Here is a 21,204-nt window from a genome sequence, read left to right on the forward strand (position 1 = left end):
AAAAACCAAACATACAAAACAGTGAGAATTCTGTAAGCCCACCAGCAATTTTTGGAGTTAAAAGTAAATAAACTTAACAGCACAGCCAAGTGAGTCCAAAACAGTCACTCATTAAATTTTATAAATGTGACATTGTAAATGGACAGCCAATGTGATGATGTACATGAATTGCTTTGGTGTTCTCAAGTTTCTTCAAGAGCTAGATGGGAAGTCACCTATATCAGGATTTCTCAAAGAGAGGTTCCCAAGATTTTTTTTTTTTTTGGAGGTTGCCAATTAGTTGTGTTTTTTTTTTTTAATTTTTATTGGGATTGTTCAGATACCATACAATTACCCAACGATCCAAAGTGTACAATCAGTTGCCCCTGATACCCTCTTACAGCTGTGCATCCATCACCACACTTAATTTTTGTTCAATTTTTAGAAACTTTTCATTACTCCAGGCAAGAAATAAAGTGAAAGACGGTAAAAAAAAAAAAAAAAAAAAAGTAAAAGAAAAGGAAACTCGAATCCTCCCGTATCCCTAACCAACCCCCCTCAATTACTGACTCGTAGTGCTGGTATAGTACATTTGTTACTGTTTATGAAAGAATGTTGAAATACTACAAACTGTAGTATATAGTTTGCAATAGGTATATATTTCTTCCCTATATGTCCCTCTATTGTTAACTTCTAGTTGTATTGTCATACATTTGTTCTGGTTCATGGAAGAGTTTTCCAATATTTGTACAGTTAATCATGGATATTGCCCACCATAGGATTCAGTTTTATACATTCCCATCTTTTGACCTCCAACTTTCCTTCTGGTGACATATATGACTCTGAGCTTCCCGTTTCCACCTCATTCACATGCCATTCGTCACTGTTAGTTATTCTCACACCTTGCTACCTACACCTGTTTACTTCCAAACATTTAAGTTCATCCTAGTTGAACATTCTGCTCATACTAATCAACCACTCCCCATTCTTAAGCCTTTCCAAGATATTTTTAAATTGGCAGATTCCTGAGTACCATTCCAATTCTAGTGACTCAAAATCTCAGGGAGCACGGACCAGGATTTAGCAATTTTAACAAACTCACTAAAAACTGACCTATATGGTGGAAAACTCACATAGACTAGCAAAATATAAGATATAATGAAATTTGAAAAAGGAGAGCAGAGCTCATATTTGATGGTGAATTTCAAAAGTCACTAAACTATTGCTATTGCACATTAAATGCCAAGGTTAAATAAAATTTACTTAAAGACAGATGAAAGATCTTTATTAGTAAAAAATGACAACTATGTGATTAAGCTAAATCACAACCATTTTTGAGCAGAATAATCTATTTACTGAACTTTCACATAAATTGCTTTATAAATTGCAAAGTGCTCTTTCTACATACCATTATTTATTTTCTAGCACCTAGCACTGGTGTTTATTTATCTGAATGTCTCAGTGTACCAAACATAGCAGATCCATAAATTTGTTTGCTGAATGAATTTACAAGTAATTGCTAACATATCATTATGTTCCAGTTATTGTTCTAAGCACTTCACATATATTAATTCTTTTAATACCACAGCAACCAATAAGATAAGTACTATTTCTCCATTTTCAGATAAGCAAACCGAAGCGAATAAAGAAGAGACTTGCTCAAGGTAGTAAGTAGATAAAGCCAGGATTCAAAGTCAAGCAGGCTGGCTCCACAATCTGTGCAATCACTATACTACATGGCCCTCCTGATTTAAAATCAAACATTATTTATCTCATAATAGAACCCCTAAATGAAACTCAATATATTTGAAAGGTTTTGTTGCTCACCACTTTAATACTCACTTCTTGCAAAAAAAAAAAAAAAAAAAAAAATAGCTATTTCAGATTTTTCTAATCTGTTTAAGACACTTCTAAAAGCTGAATGCCTTTGTCTCTCATGTTTGTTGATTTCCTCAACAGCCTAGTTTAGAGAAATTATTAAACTTTTTTACCAATATACCTATAATTTTATTCTGAAAATCTGCAATCTTATAAGCTATGTTTTGTTTATTACAAATTAGATTCACTCTGAGTATGAGCATGAGTTGAAAATTTTATCACCAGAGGTAACCACTGTTAACAAGCTATTACATAGTCTTCCAGGCTTATTCAGACACGTAATATTCCCACTTTCCACCACCACCACCAAAAAAAATAAAATCACTCTATAAATTGAGAAAAATTAGCTACCATAGTCTACAAAAAAGATAGAAAATTAATCACTTTCTATCATTTTAAGCTACTATTTCATAATGAGACTACTGCTTTTCACAAATAACCAAGTTTTGTTTTGTAATAATCACTTTCTGAAAACAAGAACAGTTTCATAGACAATTTATAAAAGTCTACAACCAGCCTTATCTAAACACTTATTTGGAGAGGAAAGGCTTCAAGTTCAAGAAATATGAGACAATGAATTTTCTTATATCTTGCTATATACTCTTCTTTGTTTTTCTATAAAAGAAATGAATTAAGTTACAAATTCTAAGAAAAAAAATTATCTGAATGTTTACGCTACCCTTTATAGCATACCAGGTCAATGGCTATTCCTTAGTTATATCATCTACATTAACCTTTCTGGGTCCTAGCCATTTCTTCATTTCCAGCCTCCCATCATGGAACTGGGGCACTGATACACAACACAAAATAATTATCACCATCTGTCACTCATGTTTTCTTTACCTCCAAACTAACAAATAACAGTACCCCAGTAAAGTACTGTGGTTTCAGACACAACCCAGATCCAAACTATATTCCCTAAGCTCCCATTCTCTGCACACTCTGAAAGATGTGCTTTACCCATGGCTGTTGGCTACACTTCCTCCTGGAACTGTCTAACCTAGTAAGCCTGCTATAATTGCTAAGCATAAGGTTGTCAAAACAACGTTCTTGAGAAGACTCCTCTAAAGGGACTCTCAATACTACAAAGATTCTGAATAACATAAAATGGTTAGCATATCTTCATATTACATCATGGTTTTAACTCTACCTCAGTTGTTACCAGCCTAGCTGACCAGGAACACCTGTAAGCTTTTTAAAACCAGATTATTAGGCCCTGTATTCCTCCAAATACATCCTCAGCCACCAGGTCCCCTGACTCCCAGAAGACTAATTGAGTAGATCTACAAGTGAGATAGTTAGAAAAAAAAAAAAGTTGTTACCTAGATCCTTGCTATTCGAAGTGTGGTCCAAGGACCAGCATCATCAGCATTACCTGAGAGTTTGCTAGAAATGCAGAATCTCAGGGTCTATCAAACCTATTGAAACAGAACCTGCACCTTAACAAGACCCCCAGGTAATCAGCACAAACATTAAAGACTGAAAAGCACTGCCCTAGTTTGATTCTCATGTATAACCAGCTTTCAAAACACTGTCTACTTAACCCTTTAGTTCTCAAAATATAAAATCAAGTCTATGAATAAGATTCAAATGTACTTTAATTACTGCAAAGGAGATACAATGAAAATGAGTAGTAACTGATTTTTTTTCCCTTTTTTTATGCAATTTTATTGAGATATACATCCATACAATCATCCAAAATGTATAACCAATTGTTCACAGTATCATCACAGAGTTGTACATTCATCACCACAATCAATCTTTCAACATTTTCATTACTCCAAGTAATAACTGATTTTTAAGATACCCCAGTTATGATGCACAGCTACCACAATTCCACTCACCCTTGCATTACATACGGGAACTGATGACTCTGTGCAGGGTCAGTTTGTGCTTGTGGAAGTGTACGTTGCCTCAATCCCTCTGAGGATGAACTGGCAGCTATAGTCAAGGTTTCCTGACTGGATGATGGAGTTGTTGATCCTGAATGATCCGGACTCTACAAACAAAAATGTAATTATTTTTCAAGGATATTTAATTCATTGCAATCATGAGATTATTATTGTTACATTGTTAAAAATGTATTTATGAAATCCCTTTGCAAAATAATGGAATTTTAGACATTTACTGAGTTGAATCTCATACCCAGTATAAAAGGCAGATATTTAATTCTGATAAGAAAAAAGACTTCAGAAAACCAAAACTGCTTAATTATAAAACATTCCATTTCTCAAATGAAAAGGGTGGATGGCAGAATATTATACAAAAAAAAAAAATAGCATACTAAATTGTGAGGATTAAATTAATGCATACAAAGCTCCTCTCACGATGTCTACCATGTAGAACATGCTCAATAAATGGTACTTATTGGTGTGCCATTTAAACAGCAATATGTGCCAGGTACTGTATTACATACCATTGGTTAACACACTGGTTTAAAATATCAAGGAGCATGCTAGGAATTAGAAGATCTAGAATCTGATGTTATCTCTGACATTAACAAAGAGTGTAACCTTAAAGGTTCACAACCTCCGAGTCTCAGCTTTCTTACAGAAAATGAGGTTGAACTAGATTCTAAGTTTCAAATGTACTTCCAAGTTCCAAAATTCTCTTAGTTTATAAATGCCACTAGTAAATATTGTATTTCACAAAATGAACAAGATACCAACCAGGATTTTTAAATCCTCATGCTCAAATGATGTCAGTAACTCAACAACTCGTTAACCTTAAACAAAATAAATATAACCTCTTGAAAACCAACCCAATTTGTTGCTGTTTGAAAATAGCTTGTCAAATGTTTTATGTAAATTTAAAACAATGTATATTTTCCACAATTATAGTTGTCGCACTTTAAAAAACTGGATACAATATAATTTTTTAACATCCTGTCAAGTTTGTTAAAATTGTATTTTACCCGTACTGCCTTGCTATTGACAGGATGTCTTTTTGTATGTCTACCTTCCTACATCCTGCCATGTGAAAACATCCCAAATACACAGATCTTCTGTAAAACTAGCGAAAGCTTTCTCTAAGATGTTATCCCAGACAAAACAGATACCAAGATATCTTACTAAGGAGTTGATTCTTAAGGACATAAACTGAAAAGGCTTCTTCTTTGTTAAGGTTTCTCATTAAAGAGACTATTATAATATGGTGTTAATTTACACAAGGAATAGAAGAAAGGCTTAGCCATGTGGCAGCGCAGCCTAAATCTTCTAGAATTAATGATTTCTAACCTTATTATGTAACTCCTTCATGATTATATTTTTAAGATATTTTCAAATCCCTATGAAATTTTTGAGCCAAGAAAAAGTAAAGAGAATTCAACCTAACTTTCCTTTGATATTTTTAGCTTTATAAGATGCCTTGAAAAACTGAGTACATGTACTAATGACATGAAATCATGGCTGAGGAACCACTAGACAAGTCAATCAAGTCAGCAGATTCTTTCTCAACAAAAAAATGGAGCAAGACAACTATGCTTAAAGACTAATAACAGAACCTCATACCACTGGAAGATCTTTCCACTAGTTACCACCTTTGCCACTCCTCTTCTTAAAGTTTTGGCTAGATTTTTGATAAGGAAATTAAATGGTGCAGTAGGAAAGCTCCTGGCTAGCAAAATTCATAGCAAACTTCAAGTCATCCCAGCCCTTTTCTCTCATTCCCACAGGTATCATACAAGGTTTTTTGGGGAAGTCAAAACTAATTTGACATTTAAAAAAAAAAAAGATTAGGGACAATGTCTTGAAAATTTGGAGAGAATGTCTAAGTTGAGAAGTTCAATCATTAAAAAAAAAAAAACAAAACTTCCAAAACAATTTTAGAAGGATGGGAAATAAGGAGGAAGAGAATACCCAAGAAAGAGCTTAATACATTAAATAATTCTTCCCTAGGCAGATGGAATGTGTACCCAAATTCTGGCATTTTAAAAAACAGAATTCTTGGTCAAGCAGTCTATTTCAAGAAGATTTAGCATACTTAGAATTTAAACAATTTAATCCACCACCAATAAAACATAATAAACTATCAAATACTGTAAATATTCCTGAAACATCACTGGCCTGAGTTTATAGCATATAACCATATTATAATTTTGGTTTCAGAATATTTCAGTAATTAACCCCTGTAGATAGGCTCTATTACTGACTGGCCATGAAGCTAACTGTAACTCATAGCGAACAGGTTTCAAAGAATAACAATGTTGTATACTGGATCTCAAAACAAAGTTAGCTGTTCAAAACAGTCTCAAATCCCATAAGTTCCAACTGTACTGTTTTTCATTTAGTTTTAAAAGCATAAAAAGGATAATCAGAAAATTTCAATGTTTACTCCTCCCAAAACAACTCACAGAACTGCTGCCGGATGCCAGTGCTTCATGACCTTCTCTACTGGTGTTGGATTTTGGAGAACTGGGAGGACTCCGAGAAGTACATACTAGATGAACCATATGATACTCATCTTGCTAAAATTAAAGAAGATTACATTTAAAGGGCAGAATCAGAAAATGTATGGCTCAAAAGTTAAAATACTTAACTCAAAAGCTAAAATACTTAACTCACATTTATGTTCCTCTGCAGCCATTTTATTAGTAATAAATAGTTGTCATTTGAAGGTATTTTGCCATTTTAATATTTGGGACATTTTGAAATTCAATATTTTCTCCATGCTAGGAACACAGTCTAAACACTCAGTAATTGCTACATTAAAAAAGAATTATTTTGTATACCAAGCAATCTTGAACCAAACAATGCAGTAAATTGTGTCAATGCAGTTTATTACTTCAGTATAAAAAGATCTTAATATCAAAACTGTAATGGGCACCTTAAAGCTTAGGCCTACAAACACTGAGTACTGAAAATACTTCCATCATAATCTCATTTGGCTTAATTTTAGCTAGGTACTCTGTAATTTTTTGGCAGTTTTTTAACGTCAAAAACTGTTTTTATCTACAATTATACACAGATATAAAGCAAATATTTAAACTATATTCTGTAAATATTACATGTGTTTCAACAAACCTAGAACTATGACTGAGGGAAAATACCCTAAGATAAGATTAGAGTTGGCATTTTAGCTTAGGGACATCATGAATACATATATACTTATTCATAAAGAACAATTAAGTAAGATAGAGAGAGATTAAGAAGACAGAGAATGAAAGGTGAGTCAGCAATTAAAAAGAGAAAGAGAGACTGATTTAAAACAAGGGGGGAGGGAGGGCTGGTTGACCAAGATAGCAGTGTAAGACACTCCAGAGTGCCGTTACCTCACAGACTCCTTGAAAAACTAAGAAAAACAGGCAGTCACCTTCCTCAAAACAGTGGAAAACAGTTTGAGAGTTGCAGTAACAGAGTAAAGGCCAAATCAAAGAAAATATGCCTTTAACAGTATTAAGAGAAACTCATGGTACCCTTGTCAAACCCTTCACACCACCCCTTTCTTTCCAAAAATGTGGGGCCAGCCTACAATCCCATTATGGTTTCCCGGCCCTGCTCCGGAGGCAGCAGAGTAACCACTATGTGCATACTGGGGGCAGGTGGGGGGGAGTGGGGAAGAGCACTGTATGTAAGTTCCAATCGATCAAGTGGCGGCCTGAAAGACTGAACAAGGAAACTGTCTCTGACTCACCCTACCAGAACTTACTCTGCAGGCAAAAGCAGCTTGGAGACAGCTAACGCACTGTAAGAAACATTAAGTCATAGTGGCTTGGAGCAAAGGATTACCTGCTTTAAGTCATACAACAGTGTAACAGGAAGGGAGACAAAGTCTATTTCATAGGAGAAGAGGGGGCATTCAAATTCCTGTAAACAGGAAAATTCCAAAGGCCACAAGCAAACACAAGCCCTTGACGAGATACAGGTTCAGAAAAGAAAGTGAGGACCCTGCACTTCACATTCACCTCGGGCTGATCTTTCAGTCTTCACCACTGAGTATAATGTTAACTACGGGTTTTTCATATATGCTTGTTATCATGTTGAGGAAGTTTCCTTCTATTCCTATTTTTCTAAGTGTTTTTATCAAGAAAGGATCATGAATTTTGTCAAATGCCTTTTCTAATCAAGTGGTTTCTCCCTTCCTATTGGCTAATGCGGTATATTACATTAATTGATGTTCTTATGTTGAACCACCATGCATACCTGGGGAAAAAAACACCTGATCAGGTTGCATAATTCTTTTGATGTGCTATTGGATTCGATTTGCAAGTATTCTGTAATGGATTTTGCATCTATATTCATAAGAGAAATTAGCCTTTAATTTTCTTTTCTTATAGTATCTATCTGGTGAAAGACTTTCCCTCTAAGATCTGCAACAAGACAAGGAAGCCCATGGTCACCACTGTTATTCAACATAGTACAGGAAGTTCTATCCATAAAATTAGGCAAGAAAAAAGAAATAACAGGCTTCAAAATTGGAAGGGAAGAAGTAAAACTTTCACTAGTTGTGGATGACATAACACTATAGATTTCAAAGTCCCGAAAAATTGACAACAAAACTATAATAATAAACAAGTTCAGCAAAGTAGTGGGGTACAAGATAAACATACAAAACTCAATAGTGCTTCTAAACACTAGTAATAAGCAAGCTGAAAAGGAAATCAAGAAAAAATTCCATTTACAATAGCATCTAAAAGAATCAAATATCTAGGAATAAATTTAACCAAGGGTGGAAAGGACTTGTAAACAGAAAACTACAAAACAGTGCTAAAAGAAATCAAAGAAGACCCAAAGAAATGGAAGGACATTCTGTGTTCATGGACTGGAAGACTAAATATCATTAAGATGTCAATTCCACCCAAATTGATTTACAGATTCAACACAATCCCAATCAAAATTACAACAGCCTACTTTGCAGAAATGGAAAAAACAATTATCAAATTTATTCAGAAGGTTAAAGGCTCCGAATAGCCAAAAACATCTTGAAAAGGAAAAATGAAGTTGGAGCTGACTTTAAAGCATATTACAAAACTACACTGGTCAAACCACCATGCTACTTGTACAAAGATAGACATGTCAAACAATGGAATCGAATTGAGAGTTCAAAAGCAGACCTTCACACCTATAGCCAATTGATTTCAGACAAGGCTGCCAAGTCCATACGATTGGGAAAGAAAAGCCTCTACAACAAATGGATATCCATAAGCAAAAGAATGAAAGAGAACCCCTATCTCACACTTTATACAAAATCTAACTCAAAATAGATCAAAGACCTTAATGTAAAAGCCAGGATTATAAAACTTAAAATGTAGAAGGGCATCTTCAGGATCTTGTGTTTGGCAATGGTTTCTTAGACTCGATACCCAAGGCACAAGCAATGAAGGAAAAAACAGATAAGTGGGACGTCATCAAAATTTAAAACTGTGCATCAAAGGACTTTGTCACCAAAGTGAAGAGACAACCTATTCAATGGGAGAAAATATTTGGAAACCACATATCCAATAAGGGTTTAAATTCACAATATATAAAGAAATCCTGTAACTCAACAATTGAAAGACAAACCATGGGCAAAAGATCTGAATAGACATTTCTCCAAATAGAATACACAAATGACTAAAAAACTGCAGTGGGAGACAGTTTGGCAGTTCCTCATAAACCTAAGTATAGCACTACCATATGATCTGGCAATCCCAGCACAAAGTATATATCCAAAAGAATTGAAAGCAGGGGCTCAAACAGATATTTGTATACTGATGTTCACTGCATTATTCACAACTGCCAAAAGATGGAAGCAGCCCAAGCATCCATCAACCAATGAATGGATAAATGTGTATACACATACAACGCAATATTATTCAGCAATGAGAAGGAATGAAGTCCTGATGCCTGTGACAACACAGACAAACCTTGAAGACATCATGTTGAGTGAAACAAGCCAGACACAAAAGGTCAAATATTGTATGATCTCACTGAGATGAAATAATTAGAATAAGCATATCATAGAGTCAAAATCTACAATATAGGTTATCACAGGCTGGGTTCAGGATAGGGAATGGGAAGTTAATGCTTAAAATGTGAGACTGATTATAAAGTTTTGGTAATGGATGGTGGTAAGGGTAGCACAACATTGTAAATGTAATTAACCACAATGAATTAAATATATGAATGTGGTTAAAAGGGGAAATTTTAAGTCATATACTTGCTACTGGAATAAAAATCAGAAGAAAAATATAGGACTGTGCAACACAATGAGCCCTATTACAAATGATGGATTATACAAAATGATACAATAAAAATGTTTTTTCATGAATTATAACAAATATGTGAACTCTTTATTTCATATATTTTATACATGATATTTCTATAAACCTACAATTTTTCTAACAAAAAAATTAATTAAAAACAACTAAAGTGGAGATCAGAGGAGGACCTAAGATGACGGCATAAAGAGGAGTGGAAGCTAAGTAGTCCCCCTGGAACAACTGAAAAAAAACAGAAACAACTAGTAAATAATCCAGAATAACTGTGGGGGGAAAAACGTGACCATCCACTCATCATACACCAACCTGAATGGGGAGGAATGCCTGAGATCACAGCATAAAATCTGTAAGTAAAAACTGCAGATCCAAGTCGGGAGACCGCCCCCACCCCCACCCCAGCCCAAGCTGCAAAGCTTCGTGGTGCTAGAGGGAAGCTCTCTCCTGGCAAACAAATATACCTCAGCTGAGCTCCAACTGGGGTTTCAATTATCAAGTGTGAACTGCTCACTATGAGCTATGAATCCCCAATAAGCAGACAGAGGCTTTGGGTGACGACAGACCTTGGAGAGCCAGAAGGTCGCCACGGACTAGCTACGAAGGGGACTTTCTGTTTCTTTTTTGGCTCGGTGGAGAAAGCCTCAATCATTTTCAGTTCCCAGTGCTGTGACCCAGACCAGGGTGGAGATAGCACAGGCAGAGAGAGACCATTGAAATGCTAATGACCTCCCCATAGAGGGGTCTATCTTCTCTAAGAGAAAAGGGGTGGAGCCTAGCTCTACTACCTGCCTTCCATTCAGAACCAGACCCCAGAGCCTGGGGAAAAACAGCCACACCTCCTCACACCAGTCAAGAATTACAGGCTAACAGGCGCCACCTGCTGGGCAGAAAAGCACAGCGACCTGAGGCATCATAGGGTGCACCAATTTTCTAAGACACACCATTAGGGAAACCAGATACTGAATATTTCTTCCTTCTGGGACCTGAGCCCATTCTGGTCTGGGAAAACTTAATTGGGGTAACCAAGGAAACCATGCCTAGACAACAGAAAACTACAACCTGCACTAGGAAAAATGAAGTTATGGCCCAGTCAAAGGAACAAACGTACACTTCAACTGTGATACAGGAATTGAAACAACTAATAATAAGTCAATTCAAAAAGTTTAGGGAAGACATGGCAAAAGAGCTGAACCATATAATGAGGCAGAAATTGAAAAGGTAGAAATTGAAAGCTCGAAAAACCAAATCTATGGAAATGAAAGGCACAACACAAGAGATGAAAAGACACACTGGAAACATACAACAGCAGATTTCAAGAGGCAGAAGAAAAGACTCAGGAACTGGAGAACAAGGCAACTGAAAGCCTACACAAAAGAACAGATAGAAAAAAGAATGGAAAAATACGAGCAACATCTCCGGGAAGTTAAAACAAAATGAAAAGCAAGAATTTACGTGTCACTGGTGTCCCAGAAGGAGAAGAGAAGGGAAAAGGGGCAGAAGCAATAATAGAGGAAATAATCAAGGAAAATTTCCCATCTCTTAAGAAAGAGATAAAATTACAGATCCAAGAAGCGCAGCATACCCCAAAAAGAACAGATCTGAATAGGCAGGCCTACACCAAGACACTTAATAATCAGATTATCAAACATCAAAGATAAAGAGAGAATCCTGAAAGCTGCAAGAGAAAAGCAATCTCTCATATACAAAAGAAGCTTGATAAGACTATGTGTGGATTTTTTAATAGAAACCATGGAGGCAAGAAAGAAGTGGGGTGATGTATTTAAGATACTAAAAGAGAAACACCACTAACCAAGAATCCTATATCCGGCAAAACTATCCTTCAGATATAAGGGAGAGCTTAAAATACTCTGACAAACAGACAATGACAGAGTTTGTGAACAAGATACCTGCTCTACAGGAAGCACTAAAGGAAGCACTGCAGACAGAAAGGAAAAGACAGGAGTGAGAGGTCTGGAAAGCAATTTTGGGAGACAGTAGCACAGCAATGTAAGTATACTGAACAATGATGACTGTGAAATGGTTGAAAGAGGAAAGACGAATGATAAAGACTGGGACTGTGTAACTCAGGGAAACCTAGGTTGCTCAACGATTCTAACAAAAGGTAAAAATATGTTTTTACATGAGGTAGAACAAATGAATGTCAACATTGAAAGGTGTTAAAAACAGGGTGGGATTGGGAGGAAAATACAATCAATGCAAACTAGAGACCAGAATTAACAGAAACATTGTATTATGCTTCTTTTAATGTAACAAAGGCAATATACCAAAGCTAAATGCATGTGGGGGAGGGGAATAAGGGAAGGGTATGGGAATCCTGGCATTGGTGATGTTGTCTGACTCTTTATTCTACTTTAGGTTAATGCTATCTTTCCTTCTGTCACTTTCTAGCTATCAAGTAAATGGAGATGTCCTTATATAGAGAGTGGCGACAGTGGTGACAGTGCTCAATACATAAATACATGACTATACGGTGTTAAAAACAAAACCATCTTAAAAGAAATGGGTTGATGAAGAAACCCTGAGGACACTATATTGAGTGAAAAAAGACAGACACACGAAGGCAAATATTGCAGGGTCTCACTGATATGAACTATTTATAATATGTAAACTCATAGACATGAAATGTAAGTCACCAGGATATAGAAATGAGGCTAAAGAATGGGGAGCAATTGCTTATTATGAACAGAATGTTCAATTAGGGTGAACTTAAATGTTTGGAAAAAGACAGGGGTGATGGTAGCATGTTATGAGAATAACTAACAGTGCTGAAAGGTGTGTGAAGGTGGTGGAAAGGGTAAGCTCAGAGTCACGTATATCACCAGAAGGAAAGATGGGGGTTAAAAGATGGGAATGTATAAAACAGTGAATCTTGTGGTGGACAATGTCTGTGATTAACTACACAAATATTAGAAATCTCTCTCACGAACTAGAGCAAATGTATGTCACTATAACTAGAGGTTAATAATAGAGAGGCATACAGGGAAAAATCTATACCTGTTGCAAACTATATTAGTAGTATTTTAACATTCTTTCATCAACAGTAACAAATGTACTATACCAAAACTATGAATCAATAATGGAGGAGGGCGTGGTTAGGGGTATGGGAGGATCTGAGTTTCCTTTTTATTTTTAGTCTTTATTTCTTTTCTGTAGTAGTGAAAATGTTCTAAAAATTGAAAAAAAATCATGTTGATGGATGCACAGCTGTATGGTGGTGCAGTGGGCAATGGACTGTACACTTTGGATTTCTGGATAGTTGTATGCTATCTGAAAAATCTCAATTAAAAAAAAAAAAACTAGAGTGACATCATCAACATGGCAATGAAAGACAACTACTGAAAACCTCTCCCTAGAGATTCAGCAAAAAAAGGATTCTCACTTGTTCAGAACACTAGACGAAGGTAAAGACTGGAGAAGGATCCCACAAATGCTGAATCGAAGAAAGGAAAAAATATCAGGTAGGAAATGTCCACGTCCATCCCGAACAAGCAAGTCCTCTCCCTTCCCCCTCACTCAGTCCCACACAACTCAGGAAGTGCCCAGAGGCAGCAGCCAGGATCTTTCCCACCTCCCACTGGGGACACAGACTATAAAGTCTCTCACAGTAGTGAGACCCACCTATATCCAGACACAGAGAACCAAGCCCACAGGGACCCACAGCAGTACTTAAGCCACTGGGGGAGGGCAGAATATAAAAGGACAACAAGGAAAAGTTTTCAAAATGGAGGATTAGGAAGGGAATGGCAAAATCTTTTCCAAAAGCAGCAAGTAGCTTGGGAGAAACTGCCCAAATCAACTATTCTGGAACCCAGGGGACAGGGGAGGACATTTCAAGGCTCAGATCAGTGAGGGATGAAGACTCTGAGAAAACATGGACAGATACTGTGATTCCAGCCATGGGTCCTGGTGCTCATCTGCTACCCATGAGGGAAACAGCAGTGGATGGCCTGATCCTTGCCTGAGGGACGGCTACAGACTGCGGCGACTATGGGAGTCTTCTGCCGCAAGTACAGCAGGGGACAGAGTCCCACACTGAGACAGACAGATAATGGCCAGCAAAGTGAGAGCACAAGAACCCCACAGCTTCAAATGCTGTCAGGGCTCCAGGAGGTCAACATCTTCAGAGGATTATTAAGTCACTGAAGAGCCCCACCATCTTCTGGGCAGGCCAAAATGTACAGGGGAAAATTACAGGGCTTTTCTGAGCCTCTCCAGACCCTATCCCAGGCCAGTCAGAGCTGGTCTACACTCCCTGCATGGGTACCTAACCTGTTCTGGCTGAGAAATATGGACGACCCTACTGTCAAAGTAGTGCCCTAACACAAACCCAGGCAACATCTAAACCCTAGACAAGAGAGATAAATCGACCTTCAGAACAGACCCATCAAAACAATCATATAACCGGCTATCAGCAAAAAATCACAAGGCATACTACAACTCAAGAAGAAATGGTCTAGTCAAAGAAACAGACCAAAAAGTCAGAGGAGACACAGAATCTGGAACAATTAATCAAAGTTGTGCAAACATATCTCCTGAATCAAAGAAATGTAGGAAAATGTGTATAAAGAGATAAAGGATATTAAGATGACACTAGAAGAGCATAAGGAAGAATTTGAAAGAATATTTAGAAAAATAACAAACATTATGAAAATAACAGACACTGTAGATGAAAGTAAAAATATACCGGAGACACACAACATTAGATTTGAAGAGGCAGAAGAAAGAATCAGAGAGCTAGAAGGCAGATCAACCAAATTCAGACAGACAAAAGAACAAATGGGGAAAAAAAAAGGAAAAATTTAAGTAGGGTCTCAGGGACTTGATTGACAACACCAAGTGCACAAATATTTACATCATGGTGTCCCAGAAGGAAAAGAGAAAGGTAAAGGGCCAGGAAGAATATTTAAAGAAATAATGGCTGAACATTTCCCAACCCTTATTAAAGACATAATATGCAAATCTGAAAAGCCCAACATACTCGAAGCATAATCAATCCAAATAGACCCACTCCAAGACACATAGTAATCAGACTGTCAAATGCCAAAGAGAAGGAGAAAATTCTGAAAGCAGGAAGAGAAAAGTGATTCACCACATACAACGGAAAGCAAGTAAGACTAGGTGCTTGTTCTGGTTTGCTAGAGTTGCCATTATGCAAAATACCAGAAATGGATTGGCTTTTACAAAAGGTATTTATTAGGTTACAAGTTGACAGTTCTAAGGCCATAAAAGTGTCCAAACTAAGGAATCAACAAGACCTAATGGGGTCCAGAACGCCTTTGTCAGTGGGGAAGGCACATGGCTGGCATCTGTTGGTCCTTTGCTCCTGGGTTCTGATTTCAAAATGGCTTTCTCCAAAATGTCTCTGGGGTTCTGTGTCTCTTAGCTTCTTTCTCTCACCTCCTGTGCATCCTTGCTTGTTCTCCCAGGTGCTTCTCTCTAAGCATCTGGGGGTCCTCTCTCAGCTTCTCTGGGGCAAACTCTGGGCTTTATCTCTTAGCCTAGCATCTCCAAACATCTTTCTGTCTGCATCCCTAGTTTCTCCAAACATCTGGGTCTGTGTCGGTTCTTAGCTTCTCTCCAAAATGTCTCTCTCAGCTTCTCTGAGCTCCTTCTCTCCATGGGCTCTCTTAAAGTACTCCAGTGAACTAATCACTGGATGAGTGGGTTCACACTTCCATGGAAATGATCTAATCAAAAGGTCTCACCGCAGTTGGATGGGTCACATCTCCATGGAAACATTCAATCAAGTTTCCACCCTAATCAAAAGACTAATAAGTCTTCCCCCATAAGACTGCATTAAAGAACATGGTTTTTCTGGGGGTCATAATAGATTCAAACTAGCACAGTGCTAATTTCTCATTAGACACCATGGAGGCAAGAAGGCAGTGGCATGATATATTGAGATACTGAAGGAGAAAAACTGCCAGCTAAGAATTCTCTATCCAGCAAAGCTGTCCCTCCAAAATGAGGGAGAGTTTAAAATATTCACCAATAAAAAGAAGCTGAGAGAGTTAGTTAATAAGAGGCCAGTACTATGAGAACCACTAAAGGGAGTTCTGTTGGCTGAAAAGAAAAGAGAGGAGACAGAGGTCTGGAGGAGGGTACAGAATTGAAGAGTACTGATAGGGGTAACTTAAAGTATAAAAAGAGAGAGAAAAGAATAGATCTGACAAATAAAAACCAATGGATAAGACAGTTGAATTAAGAACTGCCTTTAAAGTAATAACTTTGAATGTTAGTGGATTAAACTCCCCAATCAAGAAACAAAGATTGGCATAAAGGTTTAAAAAACATGATTCATCCATATGCTATTTACAAGAGACACATTTTTGAACCAAAGATACAAATAGGTAGAAAGTGTTCTAGTTTGCTAATGCTGCCGGGATGCAAAACACAAGTGGACTGGCATTTATAAAGGGGGTTTATTCGGTTACACAGTTACAGTCTTAAGGCCATAAAGTGTCCAAGGTAACACATCAACAAGCGGGTACCTTCACTGGAAGATGGCCAATGGCGTCCAGAAAACCTCTGTTAGTTGGGAAGGCAAGTGGCTGGCGTCTGCTCCAAGTTCTGGCTTCAAAATGGCTTTTTCCCAGGACATTCCTCTCTAGGCACAGCTCCTCTTCAAAATGTTACTCTCAATTGCTCTTGGGGTATGTGTCCTCTCTTAGCATCTCCAGAGCAAGAGTCTGCTTTCAACAGCCATCTTCAAACTGTCTCTCATCTGCAGCTACTCTCTCAGCTTCTGTGCCTTCTTCAAAGTGTCCCTCTTGGCTACAGCAAGCTTGCTCCTTCTGCCTGAGCTTATACAGTGCTCTAGTAAACTAATCAAGGCCTATGCTGAATGGGCAGAGCCACACCTCCATGGAAACTATCCAATCAGCGTCATCACCTACAGTTGGGTGGGGCAAATTTCTATGGAAACAACTTAATCCAAACATTCCAACTTAATCTCTACTAACATGTCTGCCCCCACAAGATTGCATCAAAGAACAAGGGGTTTTGGGGGACATAATACATTCAAACCGGCACAAAAAGGAAAAGGATGGAAAAGGATATTCCACACAGGTAGTGACGAAAAAAAAAAAAAAAGCTGGGTTAGCTCTACTAGAATTAGACAAAACAGATTTTAAATGCAAAAATGTTATAAGAGATAAAGAAGGGCACTATGTATGAATAAAAGGGGCGATTCACCAAGAATAAATAACAATCATAAATACCTGTGCCCTAATCAAGGTGCCCTCAAGTACATGAGGCAAGCACTGGCAAAACTGAAGGGAGTAATCGACAACTACACCATAATAGTGGAAGACTTCAACACACCACTCTCTCCAACAGACAGGACATCGAAACAGAGGATCAATAAAGAAACACAGAAACTAAATAATATGATAAATGAACTAGACCTGATAGACATATATTGAAAATTGCACCCCTAAACAGCAAGATACACATTCTTCTCAGTTGTTCACAGAACATTCTCCATGGAAATTCAAAAGAATGAAACTATAAAAGCACTTCTCTGATCATAATGAATGAAGCTTGAAATCAATAACAAACGGAGAACAAGAAAATATGCAAATATATAGCGGTTAAACAACACTCTCTTAAACAATCAGTGGGTCAAAGAAGAAATTGCAAGAGAAATCAGTAAGTATCTTGAGACGAATGAGAATGAGAACACAACAAATCAAAACTTACAGGATGCAGTGAAGGCAGTGCTGGGAGGGAAATTTATAGCCCTAAATGCCTATATTGAAAAGGAAGAACAAGCTAAAACCAACGAACTAGATGAACAACTGGAGAAACTGGAGAAAGAAGAGCAAACTAATCCCAAAGCAAGCAGAAGGAAATAAATAACAAAGATTAGAGCAGAAATTAATGAAATGGAAAATTAAAAAAAATAGAGAAAATCAATAAAACCAAAAGTTGGTTCTTTGAGACTATCAATAAAATCGATAAACCCTTACTTAGCTAGACTGACAAAGACAAAAACAGAGAAGCTACAAATAAATAAAATCTGAAATGAATACAGGGGAGCATTACCATGGACCTCAAAGAAGTAAAAAAGATGCTAAGTGGTTACTATAAACAACTGAATGCCAACAAAGTAAACAACTTAGATAAAATGCACAATTTCCCAGAAACACACGAACAACCTACACTGACTAGAGAAGAAACAGAAGACCTCAGCAAACCAATGACAAATAAAGAGACTGAATCAGTCATCAAAATCTACCAAGAAAGTAAAGCCCAGGACCAGATGGCTTCAAAGGTGAATTTTACAAAGCATTTCAAGAAGAATTAATACCATTCCTGAGCAAACTCTTCCAAAAAAATGAAGACTAGAGAGCACTACTTAACTCATCCTATGAAGCCAACACTAACCTAATACCAAAACCAGACAAAGATACTACAAGAAAAGAAAATTTCAGACCATCTCTCTGACCTCTAGAATGAACTAATCTAGGGTGTCTACACACCAAAAAAAAATTACAAGACACAATAGAAAAAAATGAAGATATGGCCCAGTCAAAGGAACAAACTTAAACCTCAACTGAGATACAAGTGTTGCAACAACTAATTAAAGATGTCCAAACAAACATGCTAAATCAATTCAAAATCAAATCAATGAATTGGGGGAAGAGATGGCAAAAGAGATGAAGGATATAAAGAAGACATTTGGCAAACATAATGAAGAACTCGAAAGTTTTAAAAAACAAATGACAGAGAACCTAAGACGGCGGCTAGGTGAGACAGGGCAAAAAAAAACACCTCTATAAAAAAACACTAGATAAAAACCAGAAAGTGACCCAGAACACCACTTCCAGCAATGCACCAGCCAGAAAAGGTTTGCTAAATCCACAGGGAACATGCATTTGGTGAAACCAGAAGCCTGCATTCTGAAACAAGCAAGTGAGCCAGCCAAAAGTCCTGCGGCCGTTCTGCGGTATGGGGAAACGGTGGGCTGGTGTTTGGAGACAGACTAGTTCTTCAAAAAAAAAAAAAGCCCAGGAGCGGCTGCAAATACGACGGGGAGAGCCACGCAGTGAAGCATGGCAGGAGTGGGCTGGGCTAACGCCCCGGTGTCTGGCATGGAGGATACCCCTTCCCACACCCACTGCTCACTGTCTCGAGACCAGAAGAGCAGAGGGGAGCCAAAAGGAGAAAAAAAATCACATTCCTTGCAACCATCTCCCCAGCGGGCAGGGGACGCTCCTGCCCGGGGCCAGACCCACAGACCAGAGCCGCGCCAAGGAACCCAGTGTGACAGGGAATCTTTCCCTCAGCACTACACAATATCGGCCATGGACAGTGGCCTTTTATACACCCATGGCTGATTGTCCCAGAGCTGGGAGGGCGGAGCTGTGCGAAAAGGGGGATGTTAACGCGTCCCATTCAACCATCTTTGAAGCAGGCTGGGAGCGCCCCTGCATGGCCCAGCAACCCAGGGCTTCCCTGGTGGGCCGTCGCACGCTAGTGACATGGCGCAGCCCTCCCTCAGCAGAGGTCCTGGAAAAGCACAGCTGGGAAGGGGGAACCACTCGGAAACCCCAGGGACCGTATGCAAATACCAAGGACAATCAGTGGAAAGACTGAAATGAAGGCTTAGGCTCCTGCAACAGCCTTAAATCTCTGGGAACACCTCAGAGGTTTGATTATTAAAGGTGTCCTCCCTGCCTAACCACCCAGACACACACCCCACATTCAGGGTGGACGGCACCAGCAACACACCCAAACTTGGTGCACCAATTGGACCCCACAAGAATCAGACCCCCACACACCACAAATACCAAGTGGGGGAGAACTGACTTGAGGGGAATCGGTGACTCACGGACGCCATCTGCTGGCCAGTTAGAGAAAGTGTATGCCACCAAGCTGCAGTTCTCTCAAATCAGGGATCAAGTAAAGCAAATGCCAAGAGGCCAAAAACAACAGAAAATTTTAAAGCATATGATAAAACCAGACGATATGGAGAACCCAAACCAAAACACCCAAATCAAAAGATCAGAAGACACACAGTACTTGGCACAAATAATCAAAGAATTACAGACAGGCAACAAGAGCATGGCTCAGGATATAAAGGACATGAAGAAGAGTATGGTACAGGATATAAAGGACATAAAGAAGACCCTAGAAGAGCACAAAGAAGAAATTGCAAGAGTAAATTAAAAAACAGAAGATCTTATGGAAATTAAAGAAACTGTTGGCCAAATTAAAAAGACTCGAGATACTCATAATACAAGATTAGAGGAAGTCGAAAAACAACTCAGCCTCCTTGAGGACCACAGAACAGAAAATGAAAGAACAAAAGGAAGAATGGGGGAAAAAATCTAAAAAATCGAAATGGATCTCAGGGATATGATAGATAAAATAAAACGTCCAAATTTAAGACTCTTTGGTGTCCCAGAAGGGGAAGAGAAGGGTAAAGGTCTAGAAAGAGTATTCAAAGAAATTGTTGGGGAAAACTTCCCAAACCTTCTACACAATATAAATACACAAAGCATAAATGCCCAGTGAACTCCAAATAGAATAAATCCAAATAAACTCACTCCAAGACATATTCTGATCAGACTGTCAAATACTGAAGAAAAGGAGCAAGTTCTGAAAGCAGCAAGAGAAAAGCAATTCACCACATACAAAGGAAACAACATAAAACGAAGTAGTGACTACTCAGCGGCCATGATGGAGGCGAGAAGGCAGTGGCATGACATATTTAAAATTTTGAGAGAGAAAAATTTCCAGCCAAGAATACTTTATCCAGCAAAACTCCTTCAAATTTGAGGGAGAGCTTAAATTTTTCACAGACAATTAAATGCTGAGAGATTTTGCTAATAAAAGACCAGCCCTACTTCAGATACTAAAGGGAGCCCTACCGACAGAGAAAAAAGCTGAGGGACTTCACCACCAGTAGATCAGTCCTACAAGAAATGCTAAAGGGAGTTGAGCAGGCTGAAAGGAAGAGACACTAAACAATTGACTGAAACTAAATGAAGAAATAAAGGGTACCACTAAAGATCACATGGTAAATATAAATGACAATACTACTGTATTTTTGATTTGTAACTCCACTATTTACTTCCTACAGGATCTAAAATACATAAACTGTAATGATAAATCAGTGGTTTTGG

General features: G+C 38.0%; 1 protein-coding gene across 2 annotated transcripts in view; it reads right to left on the bottom strand.

Annotated features, from left to right (window-relative positions):
• Positions 1-21,204, bottom strand: part of HERPUD2 (HERPUD family member 2) — a 63,568-nt gene that overhangs the window by 23,339 nt on the left and 19,025 nt on the right. The window contains exons 4-5 of one of the 2 annotated variants that reach the window (XM_037837066.1): positions 6,209-6,322; positions 3,717-3,856 (exon numbers count right to left, since the gene is read on the bottom strand). In XM_037837066.1, the coding sequence (XP_037692994.1) occupies positions 3,717-3,856; positions 6,209-6,322 (254 nt within the window). Of the gene's footprint in view, positions 1-3,701; positions 3,857-6,208; positions 6,323-21,204 lie in introns of both variants that reach the window. The other variant, XM_037837065.1, reaches the window with a different exon arrangement.

Source organism: Choloepus didactylus, chromosome 5 (genome assembly GCF_015220235.1).
Source record: "Choloepus didactylus isolate mChoDid1 chromosome 5, mChoDid1.pri, whole genome shotgun sequence".
NCBI lineage: Eukaryota > Metazoa > Chordata > Mammalia > Pilosa > Megalonychidae > Choloepus > Choloepus didactylus.